The sequence below is a fragment of the Callithrix jacchus genome, chromosome 14 (assembly GCF_049354715.1).
Source record: "Callithrix jacchus isolate 240 chromosome 14, calJac240_pri, whole genome shotgun sequence".
NCBI lineage: Eukaryota > Metazoa > Chordata > Mammalia > Primates > Cebidae > Callithrix > Callithrix jacchus.
The window spans coordinates 84,156,212-84,175,366 of record NC_133515.1 but is presented as its reverse complement, the minus strand read 5'-3'; the positions used below and the strand labels follow the sequence as shown (position 1 = coordinate 84,175,366).

Here is a 19,155-nt window from a genome sequence, read left to right as displayed (position 1 = left end):
CATTATTTCTCCCTGAGGATTTGCACTTGGACTGTACATCAGGCTTTTTCCCATTACGGCTACAACTGGCCTTCTTCGGATCAAGCTAGAAAAAGGGATTTGGCTCTTTGGAGCATAAGAGAAATATTATTTTCACTTGTCTCATGAAAATGATGACACAAAAGGTGAAATAGCCAGAGGATGTGCAAAATAAATTGTCTGTGTGGCAAAAACTGTAAAAGGAAAAGAGTTTTTATTTTAAAAAACAGCATTCTGCCAACAGGGGAATGATATTAATATCATCATCTGGCGCAGCCCAGTTGAGTTCAAACACGAAAAGCACTTCTCAAATAATCTATGTTTAATTAACATTTGCAGAGCACTTAGAGGGAAACCGAAGACAGGTGCAGGGCATAGCTGCAGAAACAACTTTCCTGTTGCAATGTGGCTATTTCTCAGGTGGACTGAAATGCCTTTATCTAGGACTCAACATTACTCAACAGAAACTCAAGAGGAAGGACCAGATCTTTTAACACTCAAGTCTTTGATCAAATCACCTGCTTACATCTTCTAGAAGAGCTGGAATAGGCCTTATTCACTTGTATTCCTCACAGCAAACTACCCGGAGTCTTGCTCACAGTGTCTTTGTTCTTTGTTTTGCACATTTCCTAGAAACTTCTGGGCTTAGCAGTAGTTACCCTCCACCCCCTCCAGAAATGTCTCAGCTCCCTGATTCACTTGTCCTGTGAAACCTAGTGAAGGATGTCACTTGGGAGCAATGTAGGGTAAGGTAGATGTATTATAGCCCACACTTTACCAATGAACTCACCCTGCTGCAGGCAGTTCATGCAATTCCTCTTAGCTCCACTTTCCTCAATTACAAAATGAGGGGTGTTGAACTATGTTAGGGTCCAAGGCCCCTCCTAATATAATCTGGTGCATTCTTTCCACTTTGTCCTAGCTGGGTAAATCTGTTCCCACATTAGAAGATGGAAACCAGGAAAACTTCAGTGCTTATGGAAACATTGGTGGCTCAAGTAGAGGTTGCAAACTGGTAAGCAGCAGGCTGGATTTGGACTGCAGACCTGTTTATTTACCCCATCCAATGTTTTGGTGGGCTGGTGGCAGGGATTGTTGAACTAGTTGATAGCAGTTAAAATCCAGGAGGTTTCACATCATCATCTGGACTTATGCTTCTGTTGAGAAGTTGGGAAACTCTGACAACACTCTACTGGCACTGGCAATGATGAGTTGGAGCTGATTCCTTGCTCGTCCTGTGTGGACTGCAATGCTCCCTCCTGTGTCCTCAACATGAAGGTTGAATATCAGTTTCATTGTTGTCATGGTGTTATGCTGTTTTTTCCTCCTGAACCTATTCCATTTCACTGATTCATGTTACTTTCATGGCCCCTGTAGATATGTGGGTGAAAGAAAGAGGTTGTTGGAAGAATGATTGAAGTCTGGTGTTAGGAATCCCTTGCTCTTCACAGACAGAGTCTGCTGCTACCTGGCTGCTTCCATGAGCTGTAACATGGGTAAAAACATCTTTAGTTGGGTGGAAGGGGTAAGACTGTCATTGACTGATATGCACAACCTAATTACTTCCTTAGTTACTTAAAGCTGGCTTTATTTGTCCAAATCATCTCTTCTTTGAATAATCATCTTGAATATTATTTATTTAGAATAATGTCCCATGTGGACATTTAGAGTATCTCAAGTTCAGCACACACACAAAACAACTTAAATAGCAAACCCACATTTTTACTCATCTAAGAAAAGCAATTTTCCTTCTATAATCATTACCAGAAGTCCTCCTGTTCATTAGAGTGGCCTCTAATTTATTGTTTAAAATTGAAATTTCTTGAAAGTAAAATGAAGCAGTATTAATTCTGCCAGAAAAATGAGAATAAACCAGGATTTTCCCAAGAAAACTTGAGCATAAAGTCACCCTGCTCAATGTGCAATATCTGGTAGTGACTTGATGACAAAATCTACCATCTAACTAGAGGTTATACTGGATTGTCCCACATCCACTCATGGGGTATACTTGGCTCCTCCTGCTATTGAAGTCCTAGCCAGATTGGAGAGGCCCCATCACAATTCTGTTCCTTCTTGGATTTGAGCTCTCCTGCCTACTTCTGCCTTTCACTCATGCTCTAAGTTTAAGCCTAACAGGAAAGACTGTCTTTGTCAGAGATAACGCAGGAGGTTCTTGGATTTGGCTGTCTGAAACTGGGGACCTGGGGAGTGACATCTGTTCTTAGTTTCCTCTGTTTTTTTCTGCCTGTGCTGCCCTCTTTTAGATTCTCCTCTAGATAATTCAAGTGAATAATGTTAATTTTCTTTTACTTTACTCTTCTTTTTTTAAATTTCTTTTCTTTTCTTTATTCTTTTTTTCTTTTCTTTTTTTTTTTTTTTTTTTTTTTGAGACAAAGTATCACTGTTGTTGCCCAGGCTGGAGTGCAATGGTGCACTCTTGGCTCACTGCAACCTCCACCTCCTGGATTCAAGCCATCCTCCTGCCTTAGCCTCCCGAGTAGCTGGGATTACAGGCACCTGCCACCACGCCCAGCTAATTTTTGTATTTTTTGGTAGAGATGGGGTTTCGCCATGTTGGCCAGGCTGGTCTCTAACTCTGACCTCAGGTGATCTGCCAGCCTCAGCCTCCCAAAGTGCTGGGATTACAGGTGTGAGGCACCACGCCCAGTCTTTTACTTTTCTTTAGGCAAACTGGGTCACACCTTCATGCTAGAACTTTGCATTTTTGGGGGGGTGTGGGGCAAGATAAGGAAAATGTCTCAGATCACCACAGGGCACCATCACTGAAGATCAAACCATTTTACACAACCAGCAAAGGCATATCATTGTAGTAATATTAAGTTTTACACTTGGCATTTGGGTGAGGAACAAAGAAAGTTTGGGACATTTCAAACAATAAAAGAAACAGGCGTTTGAAATGCAAAGATGTAGATCCCTTTCAAAGAATTGAATTATACAGCAGTATATAAGAATAAAAGGAGGGAGAGGAGTTGAGGGTAGTGGGGTGGTGAAAGGAGTTGCTTAATGGAAAGAGAAAGATCCAGAAAGGTGACTGTCAGATCCCTTAGATAAAGCCACCCATCTAGTCATCAAAGATGAGAGGAAAAGCCAGCTGGCTTTATTCTTTTGACAAAGATGCACCGACACGTGGCAGAAAGATGAGGTAAGAGATTGGTAATAGCTCAACCTCATTTACCATGTGGTTTAAACTATTCCATCACTCACTTTATAAGAAAGCCTTGCAGGAGGCCCGGGACATGCGGTTTTGACAGGCTCTACAGTGGCAAGGAAAATGGAGAGAAACACAGAGGAAAGGGGGGTTGATGTATTATTTACACTGGAGAACTTGAACAGAGCCAACTGCAGGAGTCAGCCCAAAGACTTGTATCTGTAGGACTGTGGAATAAAGACAGACAGATCTTTGAATTTTCACTGCTTCTCTTTTTGCTGCTGGGGAACCCTGCCAGGGCTGCGCCAACATGTGTACGACTCATCTTCCCACTGAACTGCAATCCGCCTGGCTACCGCTTACCTTTCTCTATGGCCCAGAAGAGGTAAAGACCTCAACAGAAAACTGTCTGGGCCTTTGTGGGTGAAATTTCATTAGGTTGGCACAGAGGGTGTCTCGCTGGTTGTGACAGGTCTAAGCGTGCAGATGGCAAGCCGCACACACACAGCCACTTGCGCTCACACAGCCTCCCTGAAGTCACACAGTGGGCAGAGAGGAGGGACTCAGAGAATCTGATCCAAAAGGAACAAAGGCTGCAGCCTCTGCAGTGGGCTGAGCGAGAATGACAGGGAGACGGCTACAGGAAACGAGAAGCGAAGTGTGAGAACCCACAGCAAAAGCCGCCGCAGAGCATATGCATCGGACTTCATAGCTTCCTCCTGCTTCCAGCTTGCATTTGCTCCATATGCTGCTTTACACAGCTTTCCGGGCCATAATGGGTTTCATTCCATAGTTTTTATACTAACATGAATGACTCACATCTGCTCCAGTACCCAATTTGCTCTCTAATGTCTTCGGCTGTGAGGAGAACAGCTTACACAGAACTCGCCAGCAGGAGTGGTAAAGAAGGTCCTGACCCAGGACAAGGAAGGTCAGAAACCTAAATGTGTCAGCTGGGAGGGTCTTTGAGAGAACATGACATTGCAGATGGGAAACCACAGACGCAGCAAAAAATGAGGAGCTTGCTAAAAAATATCAAGACAGGGAGGTAGATGCGTTTTAGGACACCAGGAGAGTCCTAATTCAAAGTGTATTTTTTTCATCTCCTGCCATGTTAAATATTTTGCTAGGAGCTTTTCCTCCTTATATTGGCTGTGATAAGAAAAAAGTAACTTGGATTAATCGCCAATGATAGCTAATCCCCCACTGGGATCAACCATGCTCTGCATTACTTAAGCTGGTTATTTTGTTTATTTATTTATTTATTTTGAGAAAGGGTCTGGCTCCATCACCCAGGCTGGAGTGCAGTGGTGAGATCGTAGCTCACTGCAGCCTCAAAATCCTGGGTTCAAGTAATCCTCCTGTCTTAGCTTCCCAAGTGCCTGGGACTGCAGACACATGCTATTTAACTCCTGGGTATTTGTTTGTTTGTTTGTTTGGAGACAGGATCTCACTATGATTCCCACACTTAAAGCTGAGTATTAAAGAGTTCCAAATATATTCCTGAGCATGGGGGCCCCTGGATAGACTGGGTACCTGGAGAGACCTACAGAACCAAGTCCAATATGGTCACTCACTTCACTTCCAGATGTTTGAAGTAACACTTGAAATAGACTTCAGTCCTAAGGGCATTTACTGGTTTGACAACCCAGATTAATTTGCTCTCTGGCTGGATCAGCTAATGACACCTACCAAACCTGGATTCCCTTGACAGCTTCCGTAGGCCCAGGAAATCTTCCCAACTTGAGTAGAGGACAAAATAATGATTTGAGAAGCGAATCATTCTTGGAAGGAAATTCCCACTCTCCCAGGTCCTGCATGGAGCTGTCTTCACCCCAGGGCCTCAGTTTCCCCATATGCCTAACAGTCGGAATGAAGCACCTCAGCATCCCAGCAGTGTGGTGAGCAGTGTGGTGTTGCTGCACATCTCAAAAGCCTGGCGGTGTTGTGTAACTGTCTGCCATCTGTTACTCAGAAGCAGCATCACAAAGCGCTGAGCAATGGACTCCTGTGCTGCAGCTTCTGCCTGGAGCCAACAGCAGCTCAGCAGCTTAGCAGCTTGCCTGGGGGTCCCCTGCAGAGCCTGCAGCAGAACGCTTTGCAGGCCCAAACCTGCAGGTCCAGGGCGAAGCTCCTGAAAGAGATCCAAGGTGCTTTGGATGCTGCAGAGGTGAGTTCTCTTGCTGCTCCCCCAACTTCTCCTATGATGGTCATCTACTTGGGCCTTTGCCGGACCAAAGCAGTGGCTGGGGAGCCTGCTCCAACCTTTCAGTGTGCAGAATTCTGATAAAAGCAAATGCTAGATCAACCCCGGCATTCTGTGCGATGGTTTTAGAGTGCAGGTAAATCTTGAAAGGGCTGGCAACAGTGCTCTCACCTTTTCAGGGCTCGTTCTCTCTCTCTCTCTCTCTCTCTCTCTCTCTCTCTCTCTCTCTCTCTCTCTCTCGTATTGATCAGTCGCTCAGGCTGGAGTGCAATAGCGCCATCTTGGCTCATTGCAACCTCTGATTCCCAGGTTTAAATGATTCTCCTACTTCAGCTTCCTGAGTAGCTGGAATTACAGGCAAGTGCCACCACACTCAGCTAGGTTTTGTATTTTTAGTACAGACGGGCTTTCACCATGTTGGCCAGGCTGATCTCGAACTCCTGACATTGCAGTCTGCCCCTCTCGGCCTCCCAAAGTGCTGGGAATACAGGCATGAGCCACCACGCCCAGCCTGGGCTGTTTAATTTCAACTGTGGTTCCCAGTCCACAACTTCTTATCTACAGCCCATTCAAGAACTCTCTGGGACTGTGAGACAGGACTGCCCTGTGGCTGAAAGACAAGGTACCAAACACAAGAGGCTTTGAGTAGACACCTCAATTTCTCAGTACATGTCTTGGAGGAAACATGTTGGAGAAGGAATTCTGGAGCCCTGATTTACAGCTGTCTCACCTGCACACAGCTACAGGAGCTTCTCCTACAGAGCTCTATGGGGAGAGAGAGGCAGGGAGGATGGTGGCTGCCACAGTGGGTACATCATTCTCATGTCCCCAAGAAACTCCAGGAAGCAAGCAACTCTCCAACAAAAGTGGCATGGTTCCTGCTGCCTCTGCTCCCCAGACAGCAAGTTTTCCCTTCCCCTCTTTGAGTGCTTGGATAACACCAGCACCTTGCATTCAGCTTTCACCAATTACTCATTTGCTTGTTAGAAGAGGTATTTTCCCTCCATTTTACAGATAAGGAATTGAAGGCTGGGGGAAGGTAAATGACTTAACCAAGACTCACATAGTGAGTCTGACTAAGCTAGGTCAGTACTCTCTGGTTGGTGATCTGGTCGTGATTCCAGCCTACTTGAGCCTACCTAGGAACTGGAGTCAGAATTTGCTTTGCTTCTGGATCCAAGAGGTTTTAATCTTCAAGTGAGAGTAGGGGTGCCCTTCCCAAAGGCCCTTGGGAAAAGGGACCTTTGAAAGATCACCCTCTGCACCCAGTATCCCCCTGCCCAGGGGCACTTCCCAAGAGTCCCAAGTGGTTGGTCCAACTTGGGACCTCTTTTCTTGCAACCACAAATCCCTGATGCTTACAGGGAGAGAAAACCTTTATGGGAGATAATTGCGCCTTAATTTTTTTAAAGGATATCTTTAAAGTTAAATTTAGACCAGCTCAGCTTTCCATTAAGCAGAAAAAGTTACCAGGCATCTGCAAGCAGGCACAGAAACACCCTGGAGAGTAGGCTGAACACGGTCTTGGCCCTCAGTGGTCAGGCAAGTGAACCGCGGGGTTGGGGCAGCAGCCCTGCCAACGCCCTGGGATCCCAGCGCTGGCTGTGGTAGGACTAGTACATTAAGGGTGGGACCCCGGTTTGAGCAACACGTGCAGCCCCCGCGATGAGCGGAAAGTCCTCTCAGGCACAGCGCCGCCTGGCGCGGGCCGGACCTTGGGTCCCAGCTGGCAGCTGGGGGTGGCAGGCATCCCGAGTGCATCGCTCCCGCCCCGCCACGCCCCGCCTTGCCCCATCCCACAAAGGTCTGGCAGCTGTGCCCAGGGCTCGGCGCCGGCGGCCCCGCAACAGCACCGTGCACTTCGGTCGGCGGGCGGCGGTAGCGCCCCCTCTCAGAGCCCCGCTCGCTCCCACCTGGGCTCGCTCGGAGTAAGTCTGTCTGTAGCGCCCGCCCTCCCCCCAACTCCCTCCACCCTCGTGCTCCTCCCGGGGTGCTTGGCACAGCCTCGGATTCCTCCCTCCCGCTGCTCCAGTCAGTTTCCCTATCGGCAGCAGCGGGCGAGGCGGCGGCGGCAGCCGCGGTGGCGGCGTGGGGAACATCTCGGCAGCCACAGCGCTTCTGCGGCTGGAGCAGGCGTCCAGCCTGGCTGCCCTCGGTCCTTCCCTGCCAGGTTTCGGGCCGCCCGGCGCCCCCCACCCAGGCTCGCTTCTCTCAGAAGCGGGAAGGGCGCCTTGCGGAATCCCGCCGCCCCTCCACCCGGATCCTGGGTCTAGCGCTCCCCAGAGCGAGGCGCTCGCCGGGACTCCTGCCCCGCCAACCCTGACCGCAGGGGGGTGCCCCAGGGACGCAGCGCCGCGGAGAGGAAGAGGCAAAGAGGACCATGCGGCGCCTGACTCGCCGCCTGGTTCTGCCGGTCTTCGGGGTGCTCTGGATCACGGTGCTGCTGTTCTTCTGGGTAACCAAGAGGAAGTTGGAGGTGCCGACGGGACCTGAAGTGCAAACCCCCAAGGTAGGCGGCTTGGCGGCGCGCTGGCGCGGGGCAGTGGCTTGCGGGAGGGCGCTCAGCCCGCGTGTGGTGTTTGCGGGCTTCCGGGAAACCACGGCGAGGTTGTGGGTGCTGCGAGCAGGTAACAGCCGCGGGATGTGGCTACCATGCGATGTTTCTGGATTTTAAAACGCTCGGGGGCATCTCCGGACCCGCGGTGTGCTTAAGTGGCAGTGGGTGTGGGTGGTGGGCGCGCGCTCGCCTGCGGAGCGGGGCTCCCAACTTAGGCAAGGCGCGAGGTTCCCGCGGCGGAGGGGGTGCCGCGGACGGGCGGCCCGGGGGCTGGCGATCTGCGGGCGCTGCCGGAGAGTCGCTGGAGGTTGGGTCGGGCGGCATGGTCGGCCGGTGCCAGCGCCCAGGAGAAGTGTGGCGGCTGCGTTGACCTTCCTCCCGCAGCTGCCAGGCCAGACCTGAGGAGGCCGGCGGCCGGGTGCGCTGCGCGCGCTTGTGGGTTGCGGGCGAGCGCCCTGCAGCCTCCCGGGCGGCTGCCACCCCTGTCCTTTAACTGTTTCCGAGCCTCTCAGCTGCATTTCAAGTTGAATGTGCCCAGAACACCACGAAAGAGCCTATAAAAACAGACGTCTTGGTATTGGCGGGGAGTTGAGGAAATGGGAATCCAAGTGGCTTTTCCAACTCCTACCCAGTCGGTTCCTGTGAGGGAGCCAGAAGGCTCCCCCTATGGGCTCACTCTTAGATCCAGAGCCCTGTAGGGGCGAAGGGAAAACTTCCCCGTGGCACTCTGAAGGTTCACTGAAAATCAGTTGACAAAAGCAGATCAATAGGAGAAAAGGCACATGAAAATTTATTTGGTCATGGTTTTTTGTGACGTGGGAGCCTTCAGTTTTCTCTTCACGGATTTGGCCCAGGGACACAGAAGAAGACCTCCGGGGGATTTCCTGGCCAGCCAGGCAGTCTTTATAAACTGGGTCCAGAACGGCCGTCTAGGGATCTGGGCAAAAGACTTGGAGGAACTTATGGTCGGAAATGGGAGACTGAAAAATAGGTAGATGTGGACAGGAGGTAGAGTCTCGCTAGTTAAGTAGAGTATAGAGGGCCTACTGTTTACCAGGTGTATAGTGGGTGCCTTCCTCAAAAGTAGTTGTAGACGTTGGGTGGTAATGTGCTTGTTTCATAGATCAGGAAAACAGGTTCTGGGTCTTGAAGTCACTTACCTTATGTCGTTCTACTGGTTTAAACTCCAAGCTCCACTCTCAGGGTTTCCACTGTATCAAGTTGCCTCTTGGTTTCCCCTTTTTAACTAAGTCTTCTAACACTTATGTTCCGGAATCTTGCCAATGCTCAGTCTATTTCAACAAGCATTTATTTAGCACCTGTGGTGTGCTCAGGCAGTGTGTTAGGTGCTGTGGGTAGAGAGAGAGAGAATTTACTCTCTGCGGGGAGAGAGGTTCGCTTATCATTGGGCCAGGATGTGAAGTGTACACAGAGCTAAGATGGTTCAGTGCACTGCATGTCATGGGAGCCTGGAGGTTCCCTGCAGGAGGAGGAGGACATAATAGAGCTGAGTTGAGAAGGATAAACAGGTTTGTCAGTAGGTAGAAAGGGCATTTCAGGTAGAGGTTAACTGGGTGAAACAGGCTGAGAGGAATGACACAGCATGTTGTGTGAGTTTGGCATAATTTGAGCACAAAGTGTGTGGAGGTTGGAGGGATAAAGTCTGGGAAGGGACTGGATGGGGTAGGGTCTTGTGGGTGTGAGGACCCCTGGAGAGGGTCAGGCAAGGAGGTGGTGAGACCAGATTGATGACTTCAAACCGCCTTTATAGCACCAGATCAGTTTTCCCACTCAGCCCCTGCCCATAGATCTGGAGAGTTTTCCTTCTTTTTCCCTACATGGTTCTGCTCCCTGTGATACAGTTAATGATGCCTGCAGGGAGATTAACTTTCTCTGTTTTGCTTTGACCCTCATTACCTTAAGCTTGTTTATTCTTAGTTTACACCAGGGATCTGGGACAAGAGATCTGTTTCCTTCTTTGTGCACTCTTTGTCCCTCCTCCTCTCCTGCCTCTTCTTATCCTGGCATGTGCTCAGTATACATTTATCACAGGCAGCTGTATGCCAAGCTCTGTGCTGGGTTTGGGGGCTGCTATGATGAGCATGCTGTGTCCTTGTCCTTTGGCATACATATGGGAGGGCCTCGTAAGTTCCTGGTTGAGGCAGAATTATAAGCAAATAAGTGGTACTTGAGGTGGGAGTGGTCTAGTAGCAGGAGTCAGGATATCGCACTGTGCAGTCACGAAAGAAGAGGTTTTCTGGTTTTGAACTAGAGGTTTTCTAGTCTTTGTCTTAACATCTTATCCCTTCTTTTCCTCATTTTCTGTATTCTTCTATAACCATGAATTTTATAGACTTAGAAAATCTTGACACCTCTTACTATTAAGTATCTTCTTTTTTGTTGGTATTTTTCTCCTTCCTGTTTTCCCCCTGTATGTGTGGCTTTGTGTGTCTACATATCTGTGTTGTGCATATTTGTAGATGTATTTTGTATCTGGTGGGTGAAGGTCGCTCTGTATCTTAGTGTGTATGTACCTGAGAAGAGAGGAAGAAAGAGACTCCTTATATAACACCAGAACAGTTTTATTTCCTGTGACTCATCTATACAGGACATTTGTATTATATGTCCAAAGGAGCACAGTGGTACCAAAACCTGACTGCATGTCAGAATCACCTGCAGAGCTCCATTAACATGCATATATTTGGGCTTACTGCAGAGATTATGACTCTGTGAGTTTGGGAGAAGGTTCTAGAATTACTAGTTTTATCAGGGCTGCATGTGATTCTGGAGCAGCCTATTGATGGGTGGCATTTGAGAGTTAGATGAAGAAAACTAAGTCTGTTGATTGTAGTTTGGTTGGCTCCATGTAAATATGCTCAGATGACTTTTTTTTTTTTTTGAGATGGAGTCTGGCTCTGTCACCCAGGCTAGAGTACAGTGGCACGATCTCGGTTCACTGCAACCTCCACCTCCCAAGTTCAAGTGATTCTCCTGACTCAGCCTCCCAAGTAGCTGGGATTACAGGCGCCTGCCACCACGCCCAGCTAATTTGTGTATTTTTAGTAGAGATGAGGTTTCACTGTGTTGACCAGGCTGGTCTTGAACTCCTAACCTCGTGATCCACCCGCCTCAGCCTCCCAAAGTGCTGGGATTACAGGGGTGAGCCACCACACCCAGCCAGTCAAATGATTTTCTTCTTGAGTGTGCTCATAGACCTAGCTCATGTGAGCCTATGCACGCATATTAAATAGCGGCCACCAGTATTTGTATAGTGCTTTACAAATTCACAGACTCCATTTACATATGTCAGTTCATTTAATACTCACAACAACTGCATAAGGGAGACAAAATGGTACTTTTATGCAGATGACATTAAGAAGGTGAAAAATTTGGCCCAAGCTAACCAGGCTGTCCAAGTAGCAGCATCAGGACAAGAATGGAATGGGATGCCTCCTGAAACTGCCTGCTGCTTGCTTTTTCCATGGCGCTAAAACCATAGACAGTCTGGATTTACAGCGGTAGTTTCCCACCCACTTTCTAGAGCTCTTGTGGCTCATCTCCAGATTCTCACCCTTGGAGAGCTCCAAGGGAGTTGGTGTAATTGTGGAGGTGCTAAGGCAGGAGCCACTTCAGGGGGACATCACCTCTGCCCTTGGAAGGCACCATGTGGGGCACAGGAGGCTCCCCTCATTGGACAGAGCATACTCTGGTGAGGAGGGTCCTTGTGATGGGTGGTTACGGAGGCATTGGTTTGGGAGACATTTGCCAGTGAAGAGATTGTTTCTTCAACAGTAGGAATTCGGATGGGACTTTTGTCCTTCATAGGGAAACAATTTGGTTTTTGAGTGAGTTCAGTGCTCTAGGTTTTCCTAGGGTGTAATCATGGGGACAGCTCTTTGGCTTGGATGTGCTGAAGCCTTGGAGAGGTTTTCTTCCTGCTCAGGCCTCTAGGCATCCTCCCAGCATGGGCGAGGGAGTCAGCTTTTCTTCCAAAGCAAGAGGAGTGGGCTTCCTTCCTGTTAATGCATTCAGAGAAGTTGGGAAAGGTGTAGAGATGGGAGAGAGCTGGGCTATCTGGTCTGGGACCACCCGACTCTTAAATTCTGTGGAGCAAATTGCCTTCAGAGAGGCAGGTTCTGGTTCTGGGCAATCAGGCCCTTGTTCTCTTTTCTTCATGGCCTTAGGAAATGCCCCCTTCACCTAGTGATAGGACCTCCAAAGTGGGCAGGGTAAAATGAAATCTCTGCACTCCTGGTTTAAGGTAACTTATTGGATTTTCTTCTTAGTTTCCAGAAGGGCTGGTTCTTTCTATTAATAGCTTAAATAAAGTGTTCTTTAAATTTGACTTTTTAATGTTAATTTCATTCTTTTCTTGCCTCCCCCCCCCCCCAATTATTCAGCAAAGCTCTAATTTCTAACTGAAAAATCACATAACAGCTTTGATGTTTTAATTCAGACTGTATTTAAACGATAAATACTATGCCACTTAAAAGTAGCTGAAAAATGTTTTAATTTCTTCTCTATCATTTGTTTGTCATTTGGAGACTCATACAATAACTGACTAAATTTTTAAAAATATCAGCAAATTTGTCTCTTATTTCCAAGAAACTAAATATAGTCCAGGTGCTTAGGGCTTAGTAAAAGCAAAAGAATTGTAAGCCTGAGGGTAATTTTCAAGGAAGGTATTAGAAATATAAAGGCTTTGAATAAAATGCCTCTGGCCCCTGTAAGTGTATTGGTGCTATACTAGAAATATAGCAAACACCATTAGAAAATAGCTTGTCTTTCTGTAACATTTGCATCCCACCAATGCCTTAAGTATATGACACTGTTATTTTATTCCTCATTTAGTAGATAATTTCTCCCATTTAAAAAAGTCATGCATTTTATAGAGAGACACTATTAATCTACTGATGCTCAGTATGTGCGTATTGGACTCTGCTCAGGGAATTTTGTAACCGTCCAATGGGTTCTTCTTGCCCGCTGCCTAGACAGAGCCAACGTATCAAGACAGGGAAATTGTAATAAAGAGTTTAATTCACACAGAGTGGCTGAATGGGAGACTGGAGTTTTATTATTACTCAAATCAGTCTCCTGGAAAATTCAGAGACTGAGGTTTTTTATAAGGATAATTTGGTGGGTAGGGGGCCAGGGAGTGGGGGATATTGATTGGTAGGGTTGAAGATGAAATCATAGGGAGTTGAAGCGGTTCTCTTCCTCTGAGTCAGTTCCTGGGTGGGGGCCACATGATCACCACATGATCAGATAGGCCAGTTTGTTGATCTGGGTGGGTTAGCTGATCCACCAAGTGTAGGGTCTGAAAAACATCTGAAATGCCAATCTTAGGCTTCACAATAGTGATGTTATCCCTAGGAGCAATTGGGGAGGTTTGGAATTTTGTGGCCTCCAGCTGCATGACTCCTAAACCATCACTTCTAATCTTGTGGCTAATTTGTTAGTCCTACAAAGGCAGTCTGGTCCCCAGGCAAGAGGGGGGTTTATTTTGGCAAAGGGCCGTTATCATTTTTGTTTCAGGGCTCTTCTCAAAGGCAGTTCAGCTTACACCTAGGAATGAACAAGGACAGCTTGGAAGTTAGAGGCAAGAATGGAGTCGGTTGGGTCAGATCTCTTTCACTGTCATCATTTTCTCATTGTTACAATTTTTGCAAAGGCAGTTCCAGTGTGACTCTGGCGTGACCAGAAGTAGCTCGTGATGAGATGCATGCTCATCCTTTCAGTTGCTGTGCAGGTGCCTGTGCAAGGTGCTGTGCTTTTCTTCCCCATTCTAAGGAAGTTCCCTGGAGCAGGCATTGGGGTGGTGTTTGTTACACAGCTAGCTCCTACAGAGGCTCTTGTTTGAGTGACTCAGAAATATGCAGATAGCAGGTTGGAATCCCAGGTAGTCAAGAAATCATATGTGGTCACTTTCTAGATGTCAAGAAGCTTCCTCTAAAACAAAAACAAAACACTGAGCCTCTGTCCCATTGGCCTGGTGAGAAATTCACCCTGGGTCATTTTTCATCTTATTCTGTGTTGTCCCCAAGGCCCAGGGGCTTGTGCAGAGTCCAGGCCTCTGGTCATCAGTGCCAAGTCAGTGGCAGCTCTGCCATGTCCTAGCTGTCTTTCTCTCTCCAAGTCCACTCTCTCCCTTAAGTTCCTGCAGGAGGCCCTGTCCTAGGGACCTGCAGATGTCTGTTCTAGGGGAATCTCCTTTAGTCAGTCTGGGGAGCTTTATCTCTCCCTAACCTTTGTTTCCCCAAGTGGCCTGATGTTTTTGGAAAGAAAGACCAGGAATTCCTATCTCAAACTTCCCCAGAGCACAGAATGATACCTACTCAAATCAGAGAAGATGGGGCAAAGCTGGAAGGGAGGATCAATTAATGGCCCTGTCACAAGCCTCCCCAGTCTGTCCAGAGTCTAACGTTTTTCAGGGCTGCCCGTCTGGTTGTATCATTTAAAAGTGCTAATTTCCACTCATCAGAGATCATTTATAAACTGAACAGGGACAGAATAAGGCTGCTGTGGGCTGACGCCTGAAGCCCAGGGTTCCTGCACAGCCTGGTTTTCATGCCATCTGATTTTACCTCCCGTGCCTATATCCTTCACCATGTCTCCCCATCCCAACTTTCCATTGCGATCTTATCAGTTATCAGACACCCAGGAACCAATTTTTGAAGACCTTCATTGCTTAAGCCTTTGTTTCATTTCTCATGTTTGCAGTTTTGTCACTATTCTATAACATCTCAAAGTCCCCAATGCATTTTTGGAAAATAATCTAAGAAAGCAAGAAGCCAGATCTGCAGCTCCTCTCCTGGGGGAGTCTGTGAATTCTGCCATGGCCTTTGCGCATTCCACCCCAGAGACCCAGAATCATAGACTCATCATCTATTTGAGGGAGTGAGTCCGGACGTGCCCATGCCCTCTACCGCTGGCTGCAGACCCCTCCCACTTGCCTGCATTTATTCTGGTCTGTGCGAACCTTTTTCCTTGCAGAGTCCACAGAGACTCATGCTGCACCCAAGCATCAGGAGATAGAGTCCCACCTTCTCTCAGTAGCTCCCGTCATGTCAAGATAAAGTATGTTTCACTCTCTGAGTTTCCTGGTAAACATGGCAGCCAGTGCAGCCACTGGCAGTTCCAGGGATGACTGAGATTCCTCTCCTCCTGGCTCAGTCTCCTTGACTGTGAAATGGGAGCAGCCCACTCTAGAACTGCCTGAACCCACTTGCTTGCCAGCAGTCTGAGTCTTTTCAGGTTAGTTGTGAATAACTCTGAAGCGAAACCTTAAGGCTATAAATAATTATACCACAGATACTCTGTGTCTATTACTTATCTTTTAATTATTTCACCAGAAAAGCTAGATTAACCAAAAAATAAATCAGTCTCTGAGTCCTCAGATATCGGGCTGATTAAGAAAGAAGCCCTTTGGGATATCGAAGAACACAAACACACACACATATACACACAGGTGCACACACACAGAGGTACCCTGGGGAATTCTGCAGAAGCTCCTGGAATGTGCTGGCTCGGGTATTTTGATATTTCAGAATGAATGGCCTCGTGTGACCTTCTGGGGCAGCAGTCTTTGCATTTGGCAGTAGCTGCTGCCATCCCAGGACCTAATGAGTGCTAAAGGCTGACAGAAGGACAGAGAAGGGGACATCTCTGTGGTATTGGAAGTGTGTGACACCCAGGGCATCCTCTTTACTCTTGCTGTTCTGTCCATTCTCTGTCTTTCCTTTCATATTCTTCCTCTGTCCCTTGAAAAGCCAGCCTGGCTGTAGATCCCCAGGGTCCTGGGTCAGGGGCTCAAGTGGTGACCAGCCCTCTGCCCTCTGCCCTGCGGGAGCCCAACACTTCCTGCAGGCCCCAAGGTCAGGAGTAGCTTCCTCTTAGAGCACTGCTCTGGACACAAAGCGAGTACTTTCCTGAAGGAAGGAGGTTGCCACTCTGGCCCTTTTATCAGCGGGAGCCCTTATGGCTGGGAATACAGAGCCATCTGATCTTTGGCATCCCAGCATCCTGGACAATGCTGATTTCAAGTGCAAAGCCTCTTCTGCATACCATTTCCTGGAGACAAGATGAGGCACTTAAAAATAATTAAATTCTCCTCATGTCACTTGTCTTCTTAACTGTAAGCACTACAGAGATCTTTCAAGGAAATACTGGAGAGCGGGGCATGCTCACATGTCCCTGCCCTGGGATTTGAATACCCAGAAGAAGAGAACAACCACCCCAGCTGCCTCTTCCTAACGATTCTGCTGTTGCAACCTGATCTGCATGCAGGAGAGAGCCTGAAATATCTATAGAACTGGTGGACCACTCTGTCTTGACAAACTCTCTCCGAAGTGGTTAACTGTCCCTTTTCTCTGTTTGCACTATGGTTTGGAAATAAGGATTTTCTTCCTTAGTTATCTGGGCTGAAGATTTATGTAGCTTCTTTTATTCCTCAGAGAACAGTAATCATTCATGTCCCTCCCACCCCCACCTCCCAGCCATAGAGACTGGTCCAATCAATATTTATGTGCCCATCTCTTGCAGCTGCAACATGCAGACATAATAGATGCCAAATTCCTTGATGGCCATTGAAAAATTAGCTGGTGCCTGTATTTCAGGCTCATTGTTTTCCAGGATCTCAGGGAGATCAGGCCACGTGGTCCATGGATTAATTAAGCCACCCAGATAATTGGCTATTAATAGATGGCCAATTGATGGCTGCCAGCTGGGTGCTGAATTGACTAATGTCCTTGTGGTGGGCAGGTGGTCTTTATCAGAAGAGGAACTAGCTGAAAGACTCAACTAATTAAAGGGTGAATCAGGAAAAGAAGATAAGAGGTAGCTTCTTTTTCCACCACGTGGTGTGATGTTTTACAGTTTACAAAGCATTTATATTCACAAATGCTTCATTTGATCCTTGTGACCTTGTGAGGTGAGTGTTATTATTATTCTCATTTTCTGAAGTGTGATGAATCTGAGGTTATAGCAGGGTGGAGACTTTGGCAAGTTAGCCTAACCAGCAAGTGGGCTTGAACTCACTCTTTTGACAGTCACACACGTGCTGTTTCTGTTAGAGCCATGCTCAACTTCAGGTAAGATTCCTTTTCCAGGGAAAATGAAATATATATGTGTATGTTATATGTTTGTTTATATGGACAAAAAGCTAGTGCACTTGCTGAGAAAAGACACCCTCCTGCTGCTAAAACATCAGCATTGCTACTTTTTTTTTTTTCAATTTTATTTTTTAACCTACAGAAGGGAACTGGAAAAGGAATAAGGGAAATACAGAGCTTGTCTCTGGAAGGCCACCAGAGGTTCAGGAGGAGTTTGGGTTTTCTTTTAGGAAAGGCCAGGTTTAACCCATCCTTGGGCCAGTCAGGGCCAGTACACAGGAGCACTGCTTTCTGGAGTGGGAAGAGCTAGGATTGTAATGGCAGACTCGGTGGTGCCAGAGGTAGAGAGAGGCTCTCTGCCCTTCCCCCTCCCCACAAGTCCCACCATCAGGTACTGACTCTGGCCTTAGCCAGGAGCTCATGCTACCCTGCTGCCATCTCCCTCCTGGGCCCGTAGGGTAGGCTGTGCTGTTTATTCCTAGGCTACTCCAACTTTGAAATCAACAGGGTTGTGGAGTTAAGACACAAACGGTTTGAGTCCCTTTTGATGAATGTGGTCCTTAAACCATCGGAAGCAATTCCCTTCCAAGAGGAAAAATGTCATTTGAAAGAACCTAACACATCCTATTTTAAATGCAAGACAAGTTCCTGGGGAAATGACTCCAGGAAGTGACTTTAGAAGATACCCAACATTACCTTAATGTAGAGGGTGCCCTGCCTGCATCTCTAGTGCCAGGGTGTCCTGCCCATGCCTCTAATGTGGGGGGCACCCTGCCAGATCTTGCTGATTAGCCTTGAAAGCTGATGGATGACTCCTCAGTTCTGTCTGGTTGATGGCCTACTGGTTCTACCAACTACAGGAGCCAGACTCTTGGTGGCAGATTTGGAGGTTGGGTTTGAGTTATGTAGTTGCTGCCCACATATATGTTTAAACTTAGGAAAGCATAAGATCAGGAGGCTGCTGATGCTTCCTGGATATTTTGTCTGCAGTTCCAGTAAGCTCCTGGGCCCATGGTGGTGTTTTTGTAACATGGGCTTAACAATCAAGTTGGTGCTGTGCTCTAAGATCCCAAGCAGAAACATGACTTTTTTATTCTTGTCCCTTTCCCCTAAGCATGGCAATGTTAAAGGACACTGCATTTTTAAAAACTATGTGTGGAATAAGAAGGAGAAGAAATGTAAACGTAGATAACCCTGATAGTTTCCCTCTCCAGGAAGCCCTGATGGTTTTCTAATCATTTGCTCAGATCAACTCTCTATAATTCTCCCTGCCTATCTTAAAAGTGAAATTATGATTTCTGCTCCAGATTTTAGCTTTTCTCTTAAAATTGAGTGTATATTTTGGTAAACTTCTTGGCAGTGTCTACTAAAGCTAAACATACGTGCACAGCTATGACCCTGCAATTCAACTCCTACATATAATCCCAACAGAAAGGCTTGTGTATTTTGGGGAATGTCATGCACTTAAAGTAGGCAAACTTTTCCAGTAAGTATTTATTTTTATATTTTTTAAGTTTATATGGTCTCTGATGTGACTATTTAACACTGCAGTTGTGATTTGAAATACAATATGTAAATGAATTAGTGTCACTGTGTTCCAATAAAACTTTATTTATGGAAGCAGATATTTGAATTTCATATATTTTTCACATCTCATGAAATATTCTTCTTTTGGTATTATTTTCAAAGATTTATAAATATAAAATCCATTCTTAGTTTGTAGGACGTACTAGGACAGGTGGCAGGCCAGATTTGACCCACAGGCTGTGTGATTCCATTTATATAAAGTACAAAAACAGGCGAAACTCATCTCTGGCACTGTAAGTCAGTTCATGGTTACTTTTGATTGGGGTTAATGACTGGATGGGGACAGAACATTTTGGGAAACTGGCCCTGTTCAGTTTCTTGATTGGGGGGCTAATTACACAGGTGTGTTCACCTTGTGACATTCCTGAAGTACAGGTTCTTTTCTCTTTGTGCATTCTACTTCAATAAAAAGTTCAAAAAGAAAGAGCTGAACTGAGCGTGTGGCTTCTGAGTCCAGATTTTGGCACCTCATTTAGGGTCAGAGCCTAGCAGTTTCCATTTTTCCTAT

At 47.0% G+C, this 19,155-nt stretch overlaps 1 protein-coding gene and 1 long non-coding RNA gene across 5 annotated transcripts in view; one reads left to right on the top strand and one right to left on the bottom strand.

Annotated features, from left to right (window-relative positions):
- Positions 1–206: 206 nt before the first annotated feature.
- On the bottom strand, positions 207–5,627 carry LOC118147363 (uncharacterized). The gene is made up of 2 exons (XR_004733686.3): positions 4,880–5,627; positions 207–1,503 (listed from the first exon to the last, which is right to left on the bottom strand). It is a non-coding gene; the product is annotated as an uncharacterized LOC118147363 (long non-coding RNA).
- A 1,800-nt stretch (positions 5,628–7,427) lies between these two features.
- The window catches only part of GALNT14 (polypeptide N-acetylgalactosaminyltransferase 14), a 223,706-nt gene continuing 211,978 nt past the window's right edge, over positions 7,428–19,155 (top strand). For all 4 annotated transcript variants that reach the window (XM_035272888.3, XM_078349585.1, XM_002757888.6 and 1 more), the window contains exon 1: positions 7,428–7,902. In XM_035272888.3, the coding sequence (XP_035128779.1) occupies positions 7,774–7,902 (129 nt within the window). In that variant the 5' untranslated portion in view covers positions 7,428–7,773. The remainder of the gene's footprint in view (positions 7,903–19,155) is intronic.